Here is a 19,800-nt window from a genome sequence, read left to right as displayed (position 1 = left end):
TTCACAAAAAACAAGATCACACAGTATGAAAGACAAATGAAAACGAATGTGAAAAATAACAGAAAAAATAACCTACTGGCACCTTCATTGAAATATTTCTCTGGGTCAACACAAAGGGTTCGTAATACAGCAGCAGCGTCACAGAAAGTGTACCTAAGCCTCAAGGTGCAGTGAGGGAGAGGGACAACTGTTGCTGGTAAAGGAGCCACAAAACCAGAGGCAACAATCCACAGAATGTATGTAAGTACCATTATACGTGTATTTGTTAAATAACTATGGTACCGAAGAGGATAAATTATAGCTATTAATCGATCAAATGCCATAATTGTTAAAGAAAACATCTCCATTGTTGATCCCAGCTGGAAAACACACATTTGAATTAAACACTCCACATATGATATGGTATTAACACCAGCAAGAAGAACCCCGATCATTGTTGGAGTGGCACTAGAGGTATACAGTATGTCAACAACAGCAAGATTGCAAATCAGAAGATACATTGGTTTATGTAACTGCTTGTCAGAAACAATGAAGAGGATATTGACCAAACTGCCAGTAACAGCTAGTAAATAAGTTATCAGCATAACCACACCAACTGCTACAGGCCTTTTGACTGTGTCAAAGCCACCTATAATAAAATGTGTTAGTTTGGTTGACGCATTCTGTAAAGACATATTAAAGAATATTAAATTACAATAAGTTTCAAATTGGAATTGATAAAGTAAAAAGACAAAAATAAAAGACACCTCTCAAAGCAAAAGGTGGTTAAAGATATTGCAAAGCTTTAGTAGCAGTAGACAGTGGTTAAGAACAAAAAAATAATAACCCAGCTAAACAGACAGTTTGGCTTTGAACACAAAGCACCTGTGCTTTCGCATTTTAAGCCTCACAAGAACCGTACATTCTCACTCTGCACTCCCGTCATCCAGTGACACTGCATTGTGGCATAGACAATTTTCTATTTACATATCCGCAGAGATTCAAATTCAAATTCAAATTTTTTATTTGTCACGTACACAGTCGTACGATATGCAGTGAAATGCTTAGACAACTGCTCGTGACCTAAAGAAGAAGAAGAAAAAAAAAAGGAAAGGGCTATGAATAAGATAGGAAATAAATATGAAAAATTAAAGTGTAAATTTAACTAGGAAGGAATAAAATATAAAAAATTAAGGTTAAAAATGAAATAACTGTACAACACAAATTAGAATGAAGGATAAATTTAACTGGGAAAGAATATGATAAAGTATATAAATTAAAGTTGAAAATAAAATAACTGTACAACAAAATACACAATACACAGTATAGAACTATATAAGAATGTATGAAGAAATATAAATAATTAAATAAATATATATATATACACACACACACACACACACACACACACACACACACACAATAACAGCAGCTGTACAAGTATTAACTGGAAATGAAGAATATAGTGACCAGTGTTGTGCAATCCACATTATGTCTTGTGCAGTGTAAATATGCTTAAAGTGATTTAAGTGTTAACAATGCCCAGAATGTCCAGTGTGTGTGTAAGAACTATATGTGTGAGTCAGTACTGTGTGGTGGTGTGATTGAGAGACCGTATCGCCTGCGGGAAGAAGTTCCTCCTAAGTCTCTCTGTGTTGGTCTTCAGGGAGCGGAATCGCTTTCCTGACCTCATCAGAGAGAACAGTCCGTTGTTGGGATGGCTGAGGTCCTTCACGATCTTCCTGGCCTTGGTCCAGCACCGCCTGCTGTAGATTGAGTGCAGGTCAGGGAGCTCGGAGCGGATGGTGCGCTCAGCTGACCGCACAACCCTCTGTAGAGCTTGTCTGTCCTGCATGGTGCTGTTCCCGAACCAGGTTAAGATGTTTCCCGCCAGGATGCTCTCTATGGTGCACGAGTAAAAGTTCCTGAGCACCTTGGAGGGCAGTTGGAAGTCTCTCAAGCGTCTGAGGTGGTAGAGACGCTGACGGGCCTTTTTCACCACGGTGTTGATGTGACAGGACCATGACAGGTCCTGCGTGATGTGAACTCCGAGGTATTTGAAGCTGTCCACTCTCTCCACTGGGCACTCGTTGATGACAGGGGTCTGGTAGTTCCTCTCCTGCTTAGTGCTGAAGTCCACTATCAGCTCCTTTGTCTTACTGACGTTTAGAAGGAGGTTGTTCCTCTGGCACCAGTTCTCCAGATTCCTAATCTCCTTCAGGTAGGTCGTCTCGTTTTTATCAGAGGTCAGGCCCACCACGACGGTGTCGTCAGCAAACTTGATGATGGTGGTGGAGCTGGTAGTGGCCACGCAGTCATATGTGTACAGGGAGTACAGCAGGGGGCTCAGAACACACCCCTGGGGGGCTCCAGTGCTGAGAGTGGTGGAGACTGAGACATGTCCGCCCATCCTTACTGCCTGTGGTCTGCCAGTTAGGAAGTTGGAGATCCACTGACACATAGATGAGCTGAGTCCCAGATGCTCCAGCTTGGTGGTGAGTGTGGAGGGAATTATGGTATTAAATGCAGAGCTGTAGTCTATGAAGAGCATTTTAACATAATTCCCCCTTCTAGTGTCCAAGTGAGTGAGTGATGTGTGGAGGAGATGAGAGATGGCATCGTCTGTGGAACGATTTGGATGGTAAGCAAACTGTAGTGGGTCCAGTGTGTCTGGTAGTGAAGAAATGATGAAGTCTCTGACCAGGCGTTCAAAGCACTTCATCACTACTGAGGTGAGTGCTACAGGGCGATAGTCATTGAGAGAAGCAGGGTGGGGTTTCTTCGGGACAGGAACAATGATGGACTCTTTGAAGCATGTGGAGATCACCGACTGAGATAAAGAGATGTTGAATATCTCAGTGAACACAGGAGCTAGCTGGTATGCGCAGTCTCTGAGGATACGACCTGGGATGCCGTCTGGTCCTGCTGCTTTCCTGGTGTTCACTCTCTTGAAGGCTCTCCTAACTTCATGCTCGGAGATGACGAGCACGTTTCCGGTGCTGGCAGTATCTTCCTGTCTGCAGCCGTTAGCGCCGCTAGCACTAGCATTGTTGGAGTCCTTAGCTGCAGCCTCGAAGCGAGCATAGAAAGTGTTCAGCTCGTCTGCCAGAGTCACGGCCGCGTTCGTCATACCGGTCGTTGGTGCTTTATAGTCCGTTATTGTCCTTAGTCCCCGCCATAGGCTCCTAGAGTCACTCAGTTGGAGTTGTGACTCTAGTTTCCTCCCGTAGCGCTGCTTCGCCTCTTTCACCGCCCTCCGCACGTTATATGACGCGGCTTTGTACGGGTCCATGTCCCCCGTCGTGAGTCCCATGTTGTAGGCAGCGGTGCGGGATCTCAGAGCGTCGCGGATGGTTTTATCCACCCACGGCTTCTGGTTGGGAAACGTTGTGATAGTCTTTGTCTCCACGGTATCATCCGCTAGTTTCCCGATGAATCCCACAACCGCTTCCGTAAACACGTTGACATCATCATCGGAGCTGTTTCTGAACATGCCCCAGTCTGCGTCATCGAGTGCGTCCTTTAACGCGGCCACCGATTGATCAGTCCAGCGCGCGATCTTCCTCTGAACCGGAACTTCCTGTTTTAGCCTTTGTTTGTATTTTGGCATGAGGAAGATGGCGGCGTGATCATATTTGCCAAAAGGAGGGCGGGATTGTGCCTTGTAGCCATCCTTGACCGTAGTGTAGCAGTGGTCCAGTGTCCTTTCACCTCTGGTGGGGCAGGTGATGTGTTGATAAAAGTTCGGCGCTGCACGTTTGAGGTTGGCACTATTAAAGTCCCCCGTCACAATAAGCGCAGCGTCCCGGTGTTGTGTCTGGTGCTGTGTGAGTGCCTCATGCAGCTCGCATAAGGCGGTGACCGTGTCCGCTTGTGGTGGAATATAAACGGCACTTACAATGACCGATGTAAATTCCCGAGGTAGATAAAAAGGACGACACATGATGGACAGTAGTTCCAGATTTGGTGTGCAGGAGCGTGTGAGAGGAACAACGTTCGCACTGTTGCACCAGTTGTTGTTCACCATTAAACACACGCCGCCTCCCCTTGACTTCCCCGAGTCCCGTGTCCTGTCCATGCGGTGAACCGAGAAGAACTCGGCCGTCTGGATGGCATGATCCGGCACCGCTGGGTTCAGCCATGTCTCGGTGAAGCAGAGGAGATTGCAGTCCCGAATGTCTCTCTGGAACTTTATCCTGGCCCTGAGGTCATCAAGCTTGTTCTCCAGTGAATGGACGTTGGCGAGCAGGATGCTAGGCAGAGGTGTGCGGTGTGCACGAGCTCTCAGCCTGTTCCTAACGCCGGCTCGCTTCCCTCTAGGCCGCCGCCGCCGCTTCCCTTTTTTCTCCCTCAAGATCTCACTCGGCCAGCTCGGATCCGGAGTTAAAAACTTCGAATTGTGAGTACATTGTATTCCAATAGAAACAAGAGTGTCACTGTCATAAATAATGTACCCAATGGTGATGATTTTGCCTATTTAGAGATGCTGAAAACTAACTTAAAAAACAAAGACAAAGAAAAAGTGGTCGGAGCAGTCGTGACGGCAGCCGACCTCACCGGCGCCAGATTGCAGAACCATGCTCCCATCCACCCAAGGGTAGGATGAGGATGGCTGGATACTTTAATTTACTTTTACTTTGGCTCTTTAGAGTTGCTATAACACAGAAGCTATCACCACAAGGAAATTGCACCTTTGAAAATATTAACTTAACTAATGGCAGTTATTAAAACTGACAGTAGATCCATCACGGCTGAAGCAACGACAAAATAACAAATAGTTTTGTACTTGATTAAGATTAACTACATTCTATGTATGATCTATGATCCAAGATGGCGCGGCCACGTCCAGACGCCTTCCTGACCGCGCCGCTCTGACTATCCACTTTTCTTGTTTTTTACTTATTTTTTGCTCTGGTTTACATCCCAAAATCCTCTAGTCTTATAGTATACGACAGCGGATCACTTGTAAACATCGGTGCCAAGGTTGCACATCTAATCTTGGACACTTTTAAACCCGACCCTTCCTCGCCGCCAGAGATTCTACGCGGCGCGGAGAACAACAAAGGACAGGCCGCTCATCCGAGGCGCAGAACAAAGAAGCGCCGGGGAAAACGCGCTGGTATTAGGAACAGACTGAGACAGCAGGCGCATCGCGCACCACTGCCCAGTATCCTACTGGCCAATGTACAATCCATGGAGAACAAGCTCGATGACCTAAGAGCAAGGGTCACCTTCCAACGTGACATGAGGGACTGCAACATTCTGTGCTTCACGGAGACATGGCTGTCCCCCACCGTGCCGGACCAGGCCGTAACTCCGTCGGATTCATTCTTTGTGCTCCGCGCGGACAGAACGGCAGAGGTGGAGGAGTGTGTTTCATGGTAAACAGAAAGTGGTGTGATGCCAGGAGCATTTCTACTCTCTCCAGCGGCTGCTCGCCACATCTGGAGTTCCTGAGCATTAAGTGCCGCCCTTTCTATCTGCCCCGTGAGTTCACCTCAGTCATCACCACGGCGGTCTATATCCCACCCCAAGCGGACACAGGTATGGCTTTGTCCGAATTACATGATGTGCTGAGCTCGCTTCAAAACAAGGACCCGGGCGCAGCCCTCATTGTAGCAGGAGACTTTAACAAAGCGAACCTCAGAAAAGTCATGCCAAACTTTTACCAGCATGTCTCGTGTCCAACTAGAGGGGATCGGATTTTGGATCACTGCTACACGCCATACAAGCAGGGCTACAAAGCTGTCTCACACCCGGCTTTTGGGAAGCCTGACCACAACGCCATCTTCCTCATTCCCCAGTATAAATAAAGCATACGGAGGGAAGACGTGACCACGAAGGAAGTAAAACGGTGGACTGCCCAATCAGAAGCTACGCTACAGGACGCACTCAACGACGTAGACTGGGACATGTTCAGAGCATGCACAGTCGACATCAACGAGTTTACGGAAGTAGCAGTATGCTTCGTCAATATGCTAGCGGAGGAGATTATCCCCACTGCGAGAGTCACCACATTCCCAAACCAGAAACCGTGGATGGACAGATCGATCCGCACTGCAGTAAACGCCAGGACCGCCTCCTACAACGCGGGTCTCGCCACTGGCGATATGAGCGCCTACAAAGCGGCCTCATACGGCGTGCGGCGCGCGGTGAGAGATGCCAAACGCAGGTACCGGGAACGTGTGGAGTCCCGCTTCCACCAGGGCGACACACGGAGTATGTGGCACGGACTACGCACCATTACGGACTACAAAGCCAGGGACACTGCGCCGATCAACGCCGACTCTGCATTCACCAACGAGCTGAATTGGTTCTACGCCCGTTTCGAGGTTAGCCAGGCGGCTAATGCTATCTACCGCCTGACTACCGAGGACAGTGACGTCATCAGCGAGAGACCGGTGACCAGCATCGCGGAGCAAGACGTCCGAGCGGCACTGAGGAGAGTGAACACAAGGAAAGCGGCGGGGCCAGACGGCATCACCGGCCGTCTGCTGCGCTGCTGTGCTGACCAGCTAGCAGGTGTGTTCACTTACATCTTCAACGAGTCCCTGGCGAAGTCTGTGGTCCCCACATGCTTCAAAAGATCCACCATCATCCCTGTGCCCAAGAACAGCAAACCCTCATCCCTGAACGATTACCGGCCAGTTGCACTGACCTCGGTAGTAATGAAGGTGTTTGAGAGGCTGCTGAAGAACATCATCTCCTCCGCCATCCCAGACACCACAGATCCGCTGCAGTTCGCCTACAGATCCAACAGATCCACAGAGGATGCCATCGCCCACGTCCTACACACCACTCTCAGCCACGTGGACAAGAAACAGGGTAACTATGTGCGAATGCTGTTTGTTGATTACAGTTCAGCGTTTAACACAATAGTGCCCTGCAGACTGTTCACAAAGCTGAGGGATCTGGGACTTAACAGCCGTCTGTGTGCATGGGTGTTGGACTTCCTCACTGGCAGAACTCAGGTGGTGAGGGTGGGCAGGTGCTTCTCCAACAGCATCACCATCAACACAGGAGCACCTCAGGGATGTGTCCTCTCGCCACTGCTCTACTCCCTCTACACTTCAGACTGTGTGGCCACCCATGGCTCCAACACCATTGTGAAGTTTGCTGACGACACAGTGGTGTTGGGTGCCATCTCCAACAACGATGAGACGGCCTACATGGATGAAGTGAAGAATCTGGCATCGTGGTGCCAGGACAACCACCTCCAGCTGAACGTCAGCAAGACCAAGGAGCTGGTGGTGGACTTCAGAAGGGGTCAGCACAGAGACTACAAGCCCATTATCATCAATGGAGCTCCAGTGGAGATGGTGCAGTCCTTCAAGTATCTTGGTGTCCACATCTCCTCAGACCTGACATGGGCTGCCCACATTCAGGTCCAGACCAAAAAGGCTAGGCAGCGCCTGTATCACCTACGACAACTGAGGAAGTTCAGGGTCTCTCCAAAGATCCTCGGGATTTTCTATACAGGCGCTGTGGAGAGCATCCTCACACAGAACATGACATCGTGGTTCGGGAACAGCTGTGTGAAGGACCAAAAAGCTCTCCAGAGAGTGATCCGTACAGCAGAACGCTGCTGCAGGATTGCTCTCCCCCCGCTTCAGGACACCTACACCAGGAGATGCCGGACTAGAGCAGCGCAGATACTGAAGGACCCGTCCCATCCTGGCAACAAACTGTTCCAACTTCTGCAATCTGGTAGAAGGTAGAAGGTGTGTGTGTGTGTGTGTGTGTGTGTGTCTGTGTGTGTGTGTGTGTGTTCTGTAACACAATCTTGATGCGCTCAGGGTAGGCCCAGCAGAAGATGTTCGTTGAGGGCCTGGCCTTGGAACTGGAAAGAACAGTTAAACACAAGGCAATCTTTGCCATTGTGGCTAACAAGGGGGTGAGGGATGTACCATGACTCATCTGTTTGAACAACCTCAGAGGCGGACACCTTAACCACCGAACCGGCCTGGACCAACTTCTCTATCTCCGCCCAGTAGATCTTAGCTCGTTCTGGATCTTTCTGGAGCCTTCTCTCCACGCTTCTCAAACTGGGAACAACAGCGTTAGGGCTAGCTTTAAGGTGTGGCATGTTCTGGCGGCGAAGGAGTGGGGTGGCATAGCGTTGGATGCCCTCGAGTTCTACACGAACTGTCTTCTGCTCTAGCAGGCTAACTGCATAGTTATCCTCTCTTGAACGGGTAACCACCTTGCCTTCTGGCACTGGGATGACATCTACCTACCATAACTTCTCTACATGTTTGAGTAGCTCACTCACCTGGGGAGGAATAGCAGTTGTGAAGAGGCACTGTTGTGGCAGCGAAGAGGAACCGATAAGGCTGGAGGGACCCTGTAGTGTCCACCCTAACCTGGTGCGCATAGCAGCGGGACCACCCGGTGGACCAAGATGGACAGCTTCAGTTGCAGTGATGAGCTGTGGGTGGTCACTGCCAATGAGAAGGAGAGGTTTGACCTTCTTGAAGGCCTGGAGAGGCAGGCCTCTGAGGTGTCTCTACTTCCGCTGCAAGGACTCCACATCATCCAAAACTATGTGAGTGCTCAAAGTCTTGCCATTATGGTGAAGGATGACTGGGACAACCTTTAACAGGACTTGGCCGCTCTCTGTAGGACGATCGAGGTACAGGACGCCCGTAGGATTCTCACCTCGTGGGGGAGCAGACACTGGGCCATGTGTCTTTAAGGGCTTAGAATTCACGTCGTGAAGGACCTGCAGATGACGACCCTGACACAGGCTGCAGGGTTTCTTGAGGGTACACTGTGCTGCCTGATGGGAGCGAGCGCAATGCCAGCACCTCTTGTTGGTCTTTATCCAGTCTGTGAGCTGTTCGCGACTCAGCTTGATGACCTCCTGACACTGACTCAGGTGATGGGCACGGTTATCGCAAAAGGCACAGTAGGGCTGCTGCCTAGCTTTGTTTGGAGTGGTACCTAGTGACCTGGGTGAGCTCTCTACACTGTGAAGAACCGCAACAGAGCGCTTGCTTGGTCTGACATCAGGCTTCTCTCTGGTGATCGTTGGCGTGGGCAAGCCGTCATAGTCCTGACACCAGGATTCGTACTTTAACCAGGTAGCCAGGTCGTCCAGGGTGTAAGCCTGACCAGAATGGTTGTACATGCACCAACGGAAATCAGCTCTTTGCTCTGAAGGAAGCTTACTAAGAAGTCGAGCCACATGGGAGCCACACTGGAGTTCGACCTCCCCATCAGGGCCTAAAGTCTTCAGCATGCCCACGAGCGACTGGATGTGAAGAGAGAATCGCTCGAATGCGGCTGCATCCCCTCGGCGGATGTCAGGTGAGTCCATGACAGCAGCAGTTCTCCTCAGGGCAAGCTGGTGAGGCTGCCCAAGCCTGTCGTTAAGAGTATTCATGGTGTCACTGAAGGGCGTGGCAGAATGGAGGTAAGCGTCCGCTATCAACTTTGCTTCCTCCAGGTGTAGGTGATCTAACAAGACTTGGTACCTGAAGAGCTCTGAACTCTCCGGGGGCAATAAGTTCTCTAGCGCCATCTTTAGACGAGCAAATTCCCCAGGATTACGGCGTGTGAGCTTGGGAATGCTCGGACGAGGCCCCCTGTAGGTCAAATCTGGGGCCACTGCTAAGCCGGGGGTCTGTACATCTGTGAGGGCCAGAAAGGAGTAGATGAGGATGGAGGTGGAACTGGCAGTGGTTGCAATGGAGGGGGGTGTGCTCTCGGAGGCAGCGCTGGAGGGTAGGTGGTCCTTGGCTGAGGAGAAGTGAACCCTGGCTTAGATTCATGTGGGGGGATGATCTGACTCTTCTGTGCAGCCATAGACTCCCTCTTCAGATCCTGCAGCTCTTTCATCATTGTATCGATGCGGTCCTCAACTGGACCCTGGCTGGAGACAGACGCCTCCTTGAATTCAATAGGAGGTGGTGGTGGAGGCCAGTCCTCTTCCTCTTCAGCAGGGGGTGGCTGGAGATGAACAACAGGGGCTCTGTGCGGTGGACTGAGCTGCAGACTCTCTGCACGGTCCAGCAGCTGCAGCAAACTAGTATGAAGGGCCTGGAAATCAGCCAGCCCGGCTCTCATCTGGTCATGGGACTGCTGGAACAGGAACCTTTCACCTTGTATATCTTCCAGAGGCGGAGCCAGACATTTGAAACACCCGGGGCTTAGCCCAAAAGGGTAGTATGCATGTGGGATTTTGGTTTTTTTTGGGAGGGGGGGGGGGGGGGGTAAAAATGACTGAAAGATTAATAGGCTCTGTTTTGAGTTTTGTTCAAAAAAGAATGACTTCATATAGGGAAAAATATATATCACATGTGCAGGACACCTTAAACTAGTTTTTAAGCAGCAAGGTAGAACAAAATCAGGGCTGTATCAAGACATGAGGACTAAACCCCAATTCAACCAGACCCAGAACTGATCCAGAATTAAAACAGGACTACAACAGTTCAAAATCAGGACCACTTAGGATTTAACCAAGACAGAACCAGAATCAGAACTAGATGATAGTAGCACTAAAAATCATCATAGACCTGCACTACACTTATTTTTTAATTCTACCAATGTACAATATTTAGATTGAGAAAAGTTTATATAATTATTTAGCCTTGTTGTGCAAACAAGCCCGCATAACTTAATAAATATAGAATTTGAAAAATAACAAACCTAAAAAGAAACACTAGGTACGAGATACATGAGGACCTATGATACGGTGATACTTTTGGTAAACAACCATTTGACTAACATGTGTGTCTCACCTGCTCTTGTTCCACCTCTGTTCTGTCCTCATTCTCCATCTCCCTCTCTCTCCCTCTCTGCTCCTCTCTCTCCCTCTCTGTTCCTCTCTCTCCCTCTCTGCTCCTCTCTCTCCCTCTCTGTTCCTCTCTCTCCCTCTCTGCTCCTCTCTCTCCCTCTCTGCTCCTCTCTCTCCCTCTCTGTTCCTCTCTCTCTCTTTGTGCTGACAATCATCAAATATACAGATATTTACAAACTCTTCAGAAAACACAAACACTTTTTAAATTGTAACATCAAATCAGACTAAATGTTTATTTTTTTAGATTGATAAATATAAAAAACATATATTTGTTAACTTTAAGAGTAAAGAGAGAAACTATCTGTATTTCTTAATTTTAAATGGCACCAAATTGTATTCAAAATTGAGCCACACTTATGGAGCTCCACAGTTCTTTTCCTGGTGTTTTGGTTGACATCTCTTGATGTTCCCATGTCACAGAAACAGGCTCTGTGTTTTGCCTTATATGCATCCACAGCTGTGCCACCAGTTTACTCACATGGACTCTACGAACCTATCAGAAGCTTCTTCAGCTCAGAATGGAATCGTCTGCAGTTTTCTTATTAATTAACAATAAACTTAGTGTACATGTACTCCTAAATTTGATGAAAGTGATAAAAATAGACAGCTCTGTCTCTCTTTATTCTGACATTTAACTAATTCAAAAGATATTTCAATATTTATCTAAAACAAAAGTTTACTCTAAATTGATGTTGTACAGTAAAAATGTTTTATGTTTTCTCCCTAAAGTGTATGTAAATATCTGGTTTGTACTGAAATCCCTCTTGTTTTGCATAGAAATATACTGAACAACATACAAAGCATAATATATAAAATAACATTTACCTGAGTTTTTTCTTTGAAAGAACCCTCTAATGTCCATTCTTATATTTCAGTACATAACTGAAACCGATTTAGTCGGGGAGGGTAAGAACTGAAAATATGAAATAAACACACGTAAGCTAAGACTCTAAAAAATAGCATTTGTTCGGCTTTTCATTTCGCCATTTGTTGATTCACTTGAAGAGCAAGTAACGTAATATTGGTCAAGTGATCAGTTTGATATCAATCTTTCGTGATGCACCGTCATATTTACATTATTTGTACGGTACGAATGATTTGCTTTGGTACCTGCTCAAACTTAAGCTCTCCTTAGTATGGCTGGCTCCGTTTCTCCAACAGTGCACTCACAGGCAGCAGCTGCCCCGCCCCCTCGCTCAGTCGCTTAGTGCCTGAGCTCGGATCATACCAATATCAGGGGGGGGATTCACGCACAGTCGTAAATTCCCACAGTGTGCACTATGTGCTTCGAATATTGTGTGTACTTTTTGTTTTATACAGTTGTCAGCCAGGCATCTAACTATGAAAAAAATTACACTCCAAAAGACCCCGGGCTTCTGACAAAACAACCCGGGCTTAAGCCCAGTAAGCCTCCCCCACGCGCCGCCCCTGATATCTTCTAACTTTGCTCTCAATGGTGTGACATGGCTGTGTGAGCGGTCATCAGAGGGGTCAGACGGAGGATGGTGGGAAGAACGGGTGTCGCCTCCTGTCTCACTTTCCTCCTGGTAACCTGCACCAAGCCCGGGGAAGTCAGTCTCATAAGCTTCATAGCGGAGGGGGCGACGTATATTACGCCGTGGGCGTGCACCAAGGACTGAGAAATTCTGAATATCATCCATCTTGTTAGGGTAGAAGCAGCTTACCTCCGGCTCGAAGGACCATTAATGTTGGGTAGATAACTTGGACTGGGAGGACTGTAAGGTGCTAGTTCAGATTTGCCGCTACCACTCCCCGGAGTGTCGGCCAGAACACTGCTCAAGGCCCGGATGAATGTTCAGAAGGGAGACAATGAAGACACCGAGGATAGTGCAGACTTTTGTATTGACTTTACACAGTTGAAGGTAACAGGGATTATCAGAGGAGCAGGTATTGCATACAGGCTTAGGTGCGTGGGCATGTGTATGTGTATGTGTGTGTGTGTTCTGTTGCTCATTAACGCACACTTCTCACGGAATGACAACTTCTCTGCTCGTAATCTGGAGCAGAAAAGCTCAGGTGCCTTGCCCACGTTTCTCCCTGCCCATAGTCTCTCTCATACAAAGCGGTGGGGTGACCTCTAATGGCCACTCTAAAAAACTACAGGTGAACTAACAACTGAACGGAATAAAACCGTAACCTTTTGTACAATCTAATTTGATTAAACTTTTTTTAATTTCAATTTTTATTTTATTTTTTTAATCATAAATATGACATACAATTAGCAGGACAGTCGGCAATACCCTGTTAATAGGAACTACAATCGCCTTCCACCTCTCATTCATGTGCGTCCTACGGCTCTGCAAGTCCCACGGTTCATGCCTCTGTCTCAGTGTTAAGTCTGTGTCTCTGTGTTATACTTCTTGTTTCTTTGACAGTCTGTTTTTTTCATTGTATCCTGCTTCGCTTCCTTTGTCTTGTTAGGTCTGATCACTCCCAGCTGTGCTTACACAGGGGAGAAAAGTAGTGATATTTCCTATGTAAAGTACTTTTGAGCGATTGGATGTGATTGCTACTGCTTATCATGTCCAGGATGGTGGACAGTTCTTGACCGAAGTCCACATGATGTCATATGAAAAACTTCTATGCCAACCCCTATATGAACTGTGATTGGATGAGACCAATGAAAACGTAGCATTCTTTTGATACTTAAAGTGTTTACCCTAAGCTGTTTGGGTTTGGGTTGTGCTTTTTTCTTAACAAATGTGTCCAGCTGATAAAGATTTAAAATATATTTGAAAGGCTATTGCTTGAGGCTGAGGTGTTGTTGTTGTTTTACTTCTTTAACTAAATTTTGAAACATCTCCTAATTTAAAAAGTTGTTGAGTATGTTGTTACAGAATGCTTCAATCACAGTGAAACACTTTATTATAGGTGGTTTTGACACTGTCAAAAGACCTGTAGCAGTTGGTGTGGTTATGCTGATAATCTATATACTAGCTATTTTTGCCAATACAGTAAACATCCTCTTCATTATTTTTGACAAGAGATTACATAAACCAATGTATCTTCTGGTTTGCAACCTTGCTGTTGTTGATATAATGTACACTTCCAGTGCCACTCCAACAATGATTGGGGTTCTCCTTGCTGATGTTAAAACCATATACGTGGACTGCTTAATTCAAATGTGTGTTTTCCACTTAGCAATGGTGATGGAACGGTTTGCTCTAGCAATTATGGCATTCGATCGATTAATTGCTATAATTTTTCCTTTTCATTACCACAGTTATTTGACAAATACACGTACTGTTGTTCTTACATATATCTTATGGATTATTGGATGTGGTACTGTTGTCTTGTTTCCTGCAACAGTTATCCCTCTCCCTCATTGCACCTTGAAGCTTAAGTACACTTTCTGTGATTATGCTGCCATAATGCGAACCACTTGTGTCAAGGTTGATGAGTATTTCAACCAAAGTGCCATTTGGTCATTTTTTATTTTATTTTTCACTTTCACTTTCATTTGTATTTCATACTGTGGAATCTTATTTTGTGTGAAATTATCTTCAAATAATGACAAAAAGAAAATGGGCAGCACTGTTGTGAGTCATGCAATTTGTGTAACATGCTTTTACTCTCCTATATTCATTATTGTCATCTTGACTAGAGTTGGCGTGGTATTATCTCTTGACGAACGTCAGGGTTTATTGATAGGAAACATTCTCGGTCCATCTCTTGTAAATCCTTTTGTGTATTGTCTTAGAACAACAGAAATTAAAAATAAGATGGTTAAGATATTCAAAAAGATTCTTAGACTCTTGTGAGCTGAGTGTGCTTTTCTATTATAATAATTACTATACATGTTTTGTCTTTTTCCCCACTGAAGTTTTGTGAATATTATATATGTAAATGGTTGTAAAACATCTTCCACTTCATCACATCTGATTTTATTTGTTTTTTATTGTGAGTTTATACTAGCATCCTAACAACTCTAAAAATGGCTGTTTTGTATGTGTGTGTTCTAAATCATACTTTTTTTTTTCCTTAATCAACAGAAGCTAATCATTATGAATAATTGCTTTCAACCTCAGAAAATATTGCTTTGTGGAACAGCTCTTAAGTTTTGTTTAACTACATGTTAAATGAACACAAGCATTTGATATCTGAAAACAGCACATCTTTCATTCTCTTTCAAGAAATATTCAAATGACTAATTGATAGGTTATTATTTATTTGTTTTTATTGGGGTTTAAATTGATCCATTCCTTGACTGTCTTAAGACAAATGAGATTAAGAATTTTTTTTTTTTTTTTTACAATTAAACTAGCTAGAGTTTTGTGGAGTGTAGGCATGGGTTTTTTTTGTGCAAAATGACATTAAAAAATATTTATCAATTCTTAATTGTATTCTCTTGTCGAGTTTATTTGAGTATAACTCTAACCCACCTTGTAAATCATTGTTTTGATGGTTACTGATGGTTACTGTAGTGGCTATATTAATTTTCTACTTTCTTTCTACTTTCTTTCCACATCGTGGGTGCCGCAGCCTGCCACTGAAGGAGCTGCTCAGTGCTGTCAGTCTCCTGCATGAGGTGGGAGATGTTGTCCAATAGGGATGACACCTTAGCCACCATTCTCCTGTCACTCACCACCTCCACTGGGTCCAGAGGGCATCCTAGAACAGAGCTGGCCCTTCGGATCAGCCTGTTCAGTCTCTTCCTGTCCCCAGCAGAGATGTGGCCACCCCAGCAGACCACACCATAAAAGATGGCTGAGGCCACCACAGAGTCATAGAAGGTCTTCAGGAGTGGGCCCTCTACTCCAAATGATCCGAGTCTCCGCAGCAGGTACATCCTGCTCTGCTCTTTCCTGTAGAGGGCTTCTGAATTATGAGTCCAGTCCAGTTTATTGTTCAGATGAACACCAAGGTACCTGTAGTTGTCCACAGCCTCGATGTCCATACCTTGGATGTTCAGTGGTTGCAGTGGAGGATGTTTGTGCCTGCGGAAGTCTACCACCAGCTCCTTGGTTTTACTAGTGTTGATCTGAAGGTAGTTCAGCTGGCACCAGTCCACAAAGTCTTGGGTCAGTTCTTTGTACTCCTTGTCATCCCCATCAGTGATGAGGCCGACTATTGCGGAGTCATCAGAGAACTTCTGCAGGAAGCACTGGGTGGAGTTGTGGGAGAAGTCTGCAGTGTAGATGGTGAAGAGGAATGGAGCCAGAACTGTTCCCTGTGGGCCCCCGTGCTGCAGACGACCTTGTCCGACACACAGCCCTGAGTTCTCACATACTGTGGTCGGTCAGTGAGGTAGTCCAGAATCCAGTGAGGTAGTCCAGAATCCATGTCCAGAATCCACTCCTGAGTTCTCCAGCTTGTCCTTCAGGACCGTGGGAAGAATGGTGTTGAAGGCACTGGAGAAATCAAAGAACATCATTCTCACAGTGCTCCCAGCGGTCTCCAGGTGAGAGAGGGAACGATGTAAGAGGTGGATGACGGCATCATCCGCTCCAATGCCAGGTTGGTAGGCAAACTGAAGTGAGTCCAGTGATGAGCTCACCAGTCGCCGAAGCTGAGCTAGGGCCAGCCGCTCCAGGGTCTTCATCAGGTGGGATGTCAGAATCACTGGCCACTAGCAGTTGAGGTCCTTGGGGTGTGAAGTCTTTGGCACTGGTACAACACAGGAGGTTTTCCAGAGTATTTTGGAAAACCAGTATTGGTCTTTCACGTGGAATTCCAATAAAATTGATTCATGTTTGTGGCTGTAATGTGACAAAATGTGGGAAAGTTCAAGGGGGCCGAATACTTTTGCAAACCACTGTATATGTGACACATTGTGGTTAATTGGGTGAATAGATTTATATTTGTCCAACCAACTATATAACATTCTTTTACATTTTCTTTCTTTTTGTATTTCTGGGCACTGATTTTCCCTCATTCATACCAAGGCATTATGTGTTACATGTGAATCATTTCTTAACTGTTTATTCTATATTTGTCATTGGGCTGTCCTAAAAATGCCCTGAAAAGTCTTCAGTTCTATATCACCACTGTAAGATTCGGGAGAGGCACCATTTAAAGGATTTTTAAAAAAATACTTTCCAGTGTGTTTGGTGTTTAACATTTATTTTGAAATGTTGCCTCCTCTCCTGTTTATTTTAGTTATTTTCACCCGGAATAATCTATAAAATCTACAAGAATATCTTCAACTAACAACTGTATTGTACCTTTTTGTCACTCTGCTTTGGCAGTCAGCATTCTCTGTGAAATCTTCAATTCAACTGAATACCATCCCTGATACCATTAAGTATTCCAGCTTTTATACCACCTTTAAAACAGATTAAAATATGATATTTAAAAGTAGAATAGGAGGGAGACCCTTCAGCTTTCAAACCCCTCTTCTGTGGAACCACCCCCTGGGGGCTTCCCATGATGAGTGTTTTTTCTTAACTCACCTTTTTCGCTGACCATGTGTTTATATACCACTACACATTTAATCACGAGTTGTTATTAATATCTAGCTCTCTGCAACAGTGTGTCTTTTGTTTTGTCTTCCTCTAATCTGAGATTGTATGTTTCACTGAAACTTTTCAAAGTATTTCTGACATGTTAAAACAACTGCTGGGGACCCAGAGTTAAACAGCTCCAACTACTTGAGGATCTGGGCATAGACACAGTTGTCACAAGTGAATGGGCCAAGTTTGAGACCCTTGTCAGTCTATTTGAACCCTTTACCATTTATGCAGAAAGCCTTCAGAATGACAGCCAGCCAGTCTCACAAGTAGTGCTGTCTGTTCAACCTTGAGGCACATAAACTGATTAATCGGTTTAGCAATCTGTTAGTTGAAGTGCTGCTTTTTGAGAGTAAGAGAGTAACATTTGCTGATATTCTTAATCGTGATTTTACGTAATTTGATGTTGCACAATCTAGAGCCTGGCTGTTGGACTTAAATGTTTCACTGATTCTTCAATAATCAGATAAAATGTTGCTGATAAGAGCAGGACAGCCCTTGGTACAGACTCCCAGTCCATCCTCATCCCTCCATTGGAGGGGATGACATCAAATATCTGAAATCTCTGGTGATATGTAAATACAAAAATTGCCAAGCCCTATGTCTAGTGTGAGTGGATGAATGAGCTGCCAACTGAAAACTTGTGGGCCTTTAAATACCAAAGTCTACACTTTGCCTGGTTAACCCACAGCTGTTTGGGTGTGCCACAGTTATTTCTTCATAACAATTTTATATGGCTGGTAAAGACTTATATTTATATATTTATATATTTAACCTCTTTCTTTCCTTGAAAAAGTTCCTTATTTTTTTGTAACTCCAAAGCTTACATATTACATTTTTTTTCTTTTTCTTTTTTCTGAAACATATTTTACCACATTTTTCCTTTGAGACAAGTTGTTTCTGTCTTTTCTGCCTTAACAACCGCAATTTAAGATTTTGTTGAATATGTCATTACCAAATGCTTCGATCAAAGTAACACACTTTATTATAGGTGGATTTGACACAGTTAAAAGACCTATTGCTGTTGGTGTGGTTATGCTGATAACCTATCTACTTGCTGTTATTGCCAATGTGCTAAATATTCTCTTCATCATTTTTGACAAGAGATTGCATAAACCAATGTATATTCTGATTTGTAACCTTGCTGTTGTTGATATACTGTACTGCTGCAGTACCACTCCCACAATGATTGGGGTTCTACTTGCTGGTGTTAATACCATATCCTATGTTGAGTGTTTCATTCAAATGTCTGTTTTCCACTTAGTAGGAGTGATGGAGTTGTTTGCTTTAGCAATTATGGCATTTGATAGATTAATTGCTTTTTCTTTTCCTTTTCAGTACCACAGTTATTTAACAAATACACGTACTCTTGTTGTTACATACATTCTGTGGGTTGTTGCCTCTGGTTTTGTTGCTGTTATGCCGGTAACTGCAGCTACACTTCCTTACTGTACCTCAAGGATGAAGTACGCTTTCTGTGACTATGCTGCTGTAATACGTACCACTTGTGTTGATCCTAATTACTATTTCAATTTAGTCTCAGTCATGATGTTTTTTCTTTTATTTTTCACTTTTTCTTTCATTGGCCTTTCATATTTTGTGATTGCATTCTTAATGAAATTTTCATCAAATAGAGATAAAAAGAAAATGGCAAGCACCTGTGTGAGTCACTTGATTGTAGTAACATGTTATTATTCTCCTTTATTTGTTCTCATTGTCTTCACCAGAGTGGGTGTGGTATTAACACTTGAGGAACGTCAGGGTTTATTGATTGGGACCATCCTTAGTCCATCTCTTGTAAATCCTGTTGTGTACTGTTTCAGGACAAAGGAAATTAAAAATAAGATCTTTAAGATATTCACAAAAAAGGCTGACATACTCAACTAGATTCTTATGAACTGTGACTGTACAAATAAAAGATGCATAATTTTTTAGTCCAAATACTGTGCTGAAATGATGACATTACTATTTTGACTGTCTCTAAGAATATCTCCCCCTCATTAAACAACCAATTATGCAAAGAAAACAAAGGTTAAAAAATACATTTTTGTGCTGTGTTTGGAAGTCTTAAACTTTCTATGCACCTTTTTGGCTGAAGAATTGTAAACTCTTATTATTTTTGTAACTATCATAACAATATTTACTATTAGCTGTTAATAACAAGTGGTAGGGATATTAAAAGTAGCAAAAAAAAAAAAAAAAAAACCAAAGCCACACACACAAACAATAAAAACACTACAATGCACATAAAACTGCATTAATTGAAAATTGCATAGAAATCAAAGTATAAGTAAATATCCAACAGAAAAATGTTTTTCATTAGTGTTACATGGATTAAGTTTACTGCTGCAAATGTTTAAACTTGAGCTCATTCTAAATATGTCATATTCTGTTGAATCTACAGTAATACATTATTTTATGTAAAAATCATATGTTTGTAGTTTGGCTGTTAATGAGCTCTAATGCAAAGGCCTACATCTAGGCCTAGGGCTTTAATATACACTAAAAAAAAAGTATATTAAATATCTTCATAAAATAAAATAAAAATCAGAG

General features: G+C 44.4%; 1 protein-coding gene across 1 annotated transcript; it reads left to right on the top strand.

The window, feature by feature from the left end:
• The first annotated feature begins 18,492 nt into the window (after positions 1 to 18,492).
• On the top strand, positions 18,493 to 19,480 carry LOC146560081 (olfactory receptor 10G4-like). Its single transcript, XM_085244392.1, has one exon. It carries the CDS (start codon positions 18,493 to 18,495, stop codon positions 19,132 to 19,134), a length of 642 nt encoding a protein of 213 aa, XP_085100518.1. The 3' UTR covers positions 19,135 to 19,480.
• The last annotated feature ends 320 nt before the right edge of the window (positions 19,481 to 19,800 follow it).

The sequence above is a fragment of the Mchenga conophoros genome, linkage group LG14 (genome assembly GCF_057382185.1).
Source record: "Mchenga conophoros isolate Kocher_MC1m ecotype Shallow Benthic linkage group LG14, M_conophoros_male_GT1.1, whole genome shotgun sequence".
Taxonomy (NCBI): domain Eukaryota; kingdom Metazoa; phylum Chordata; class Actinopteri; order Cichliformes; family Cichlidae; genus Mchenga; species Mchenga conophoros.
This window is presented reverse-complemented; position numbering and strand designations above follow the sequence as displayed.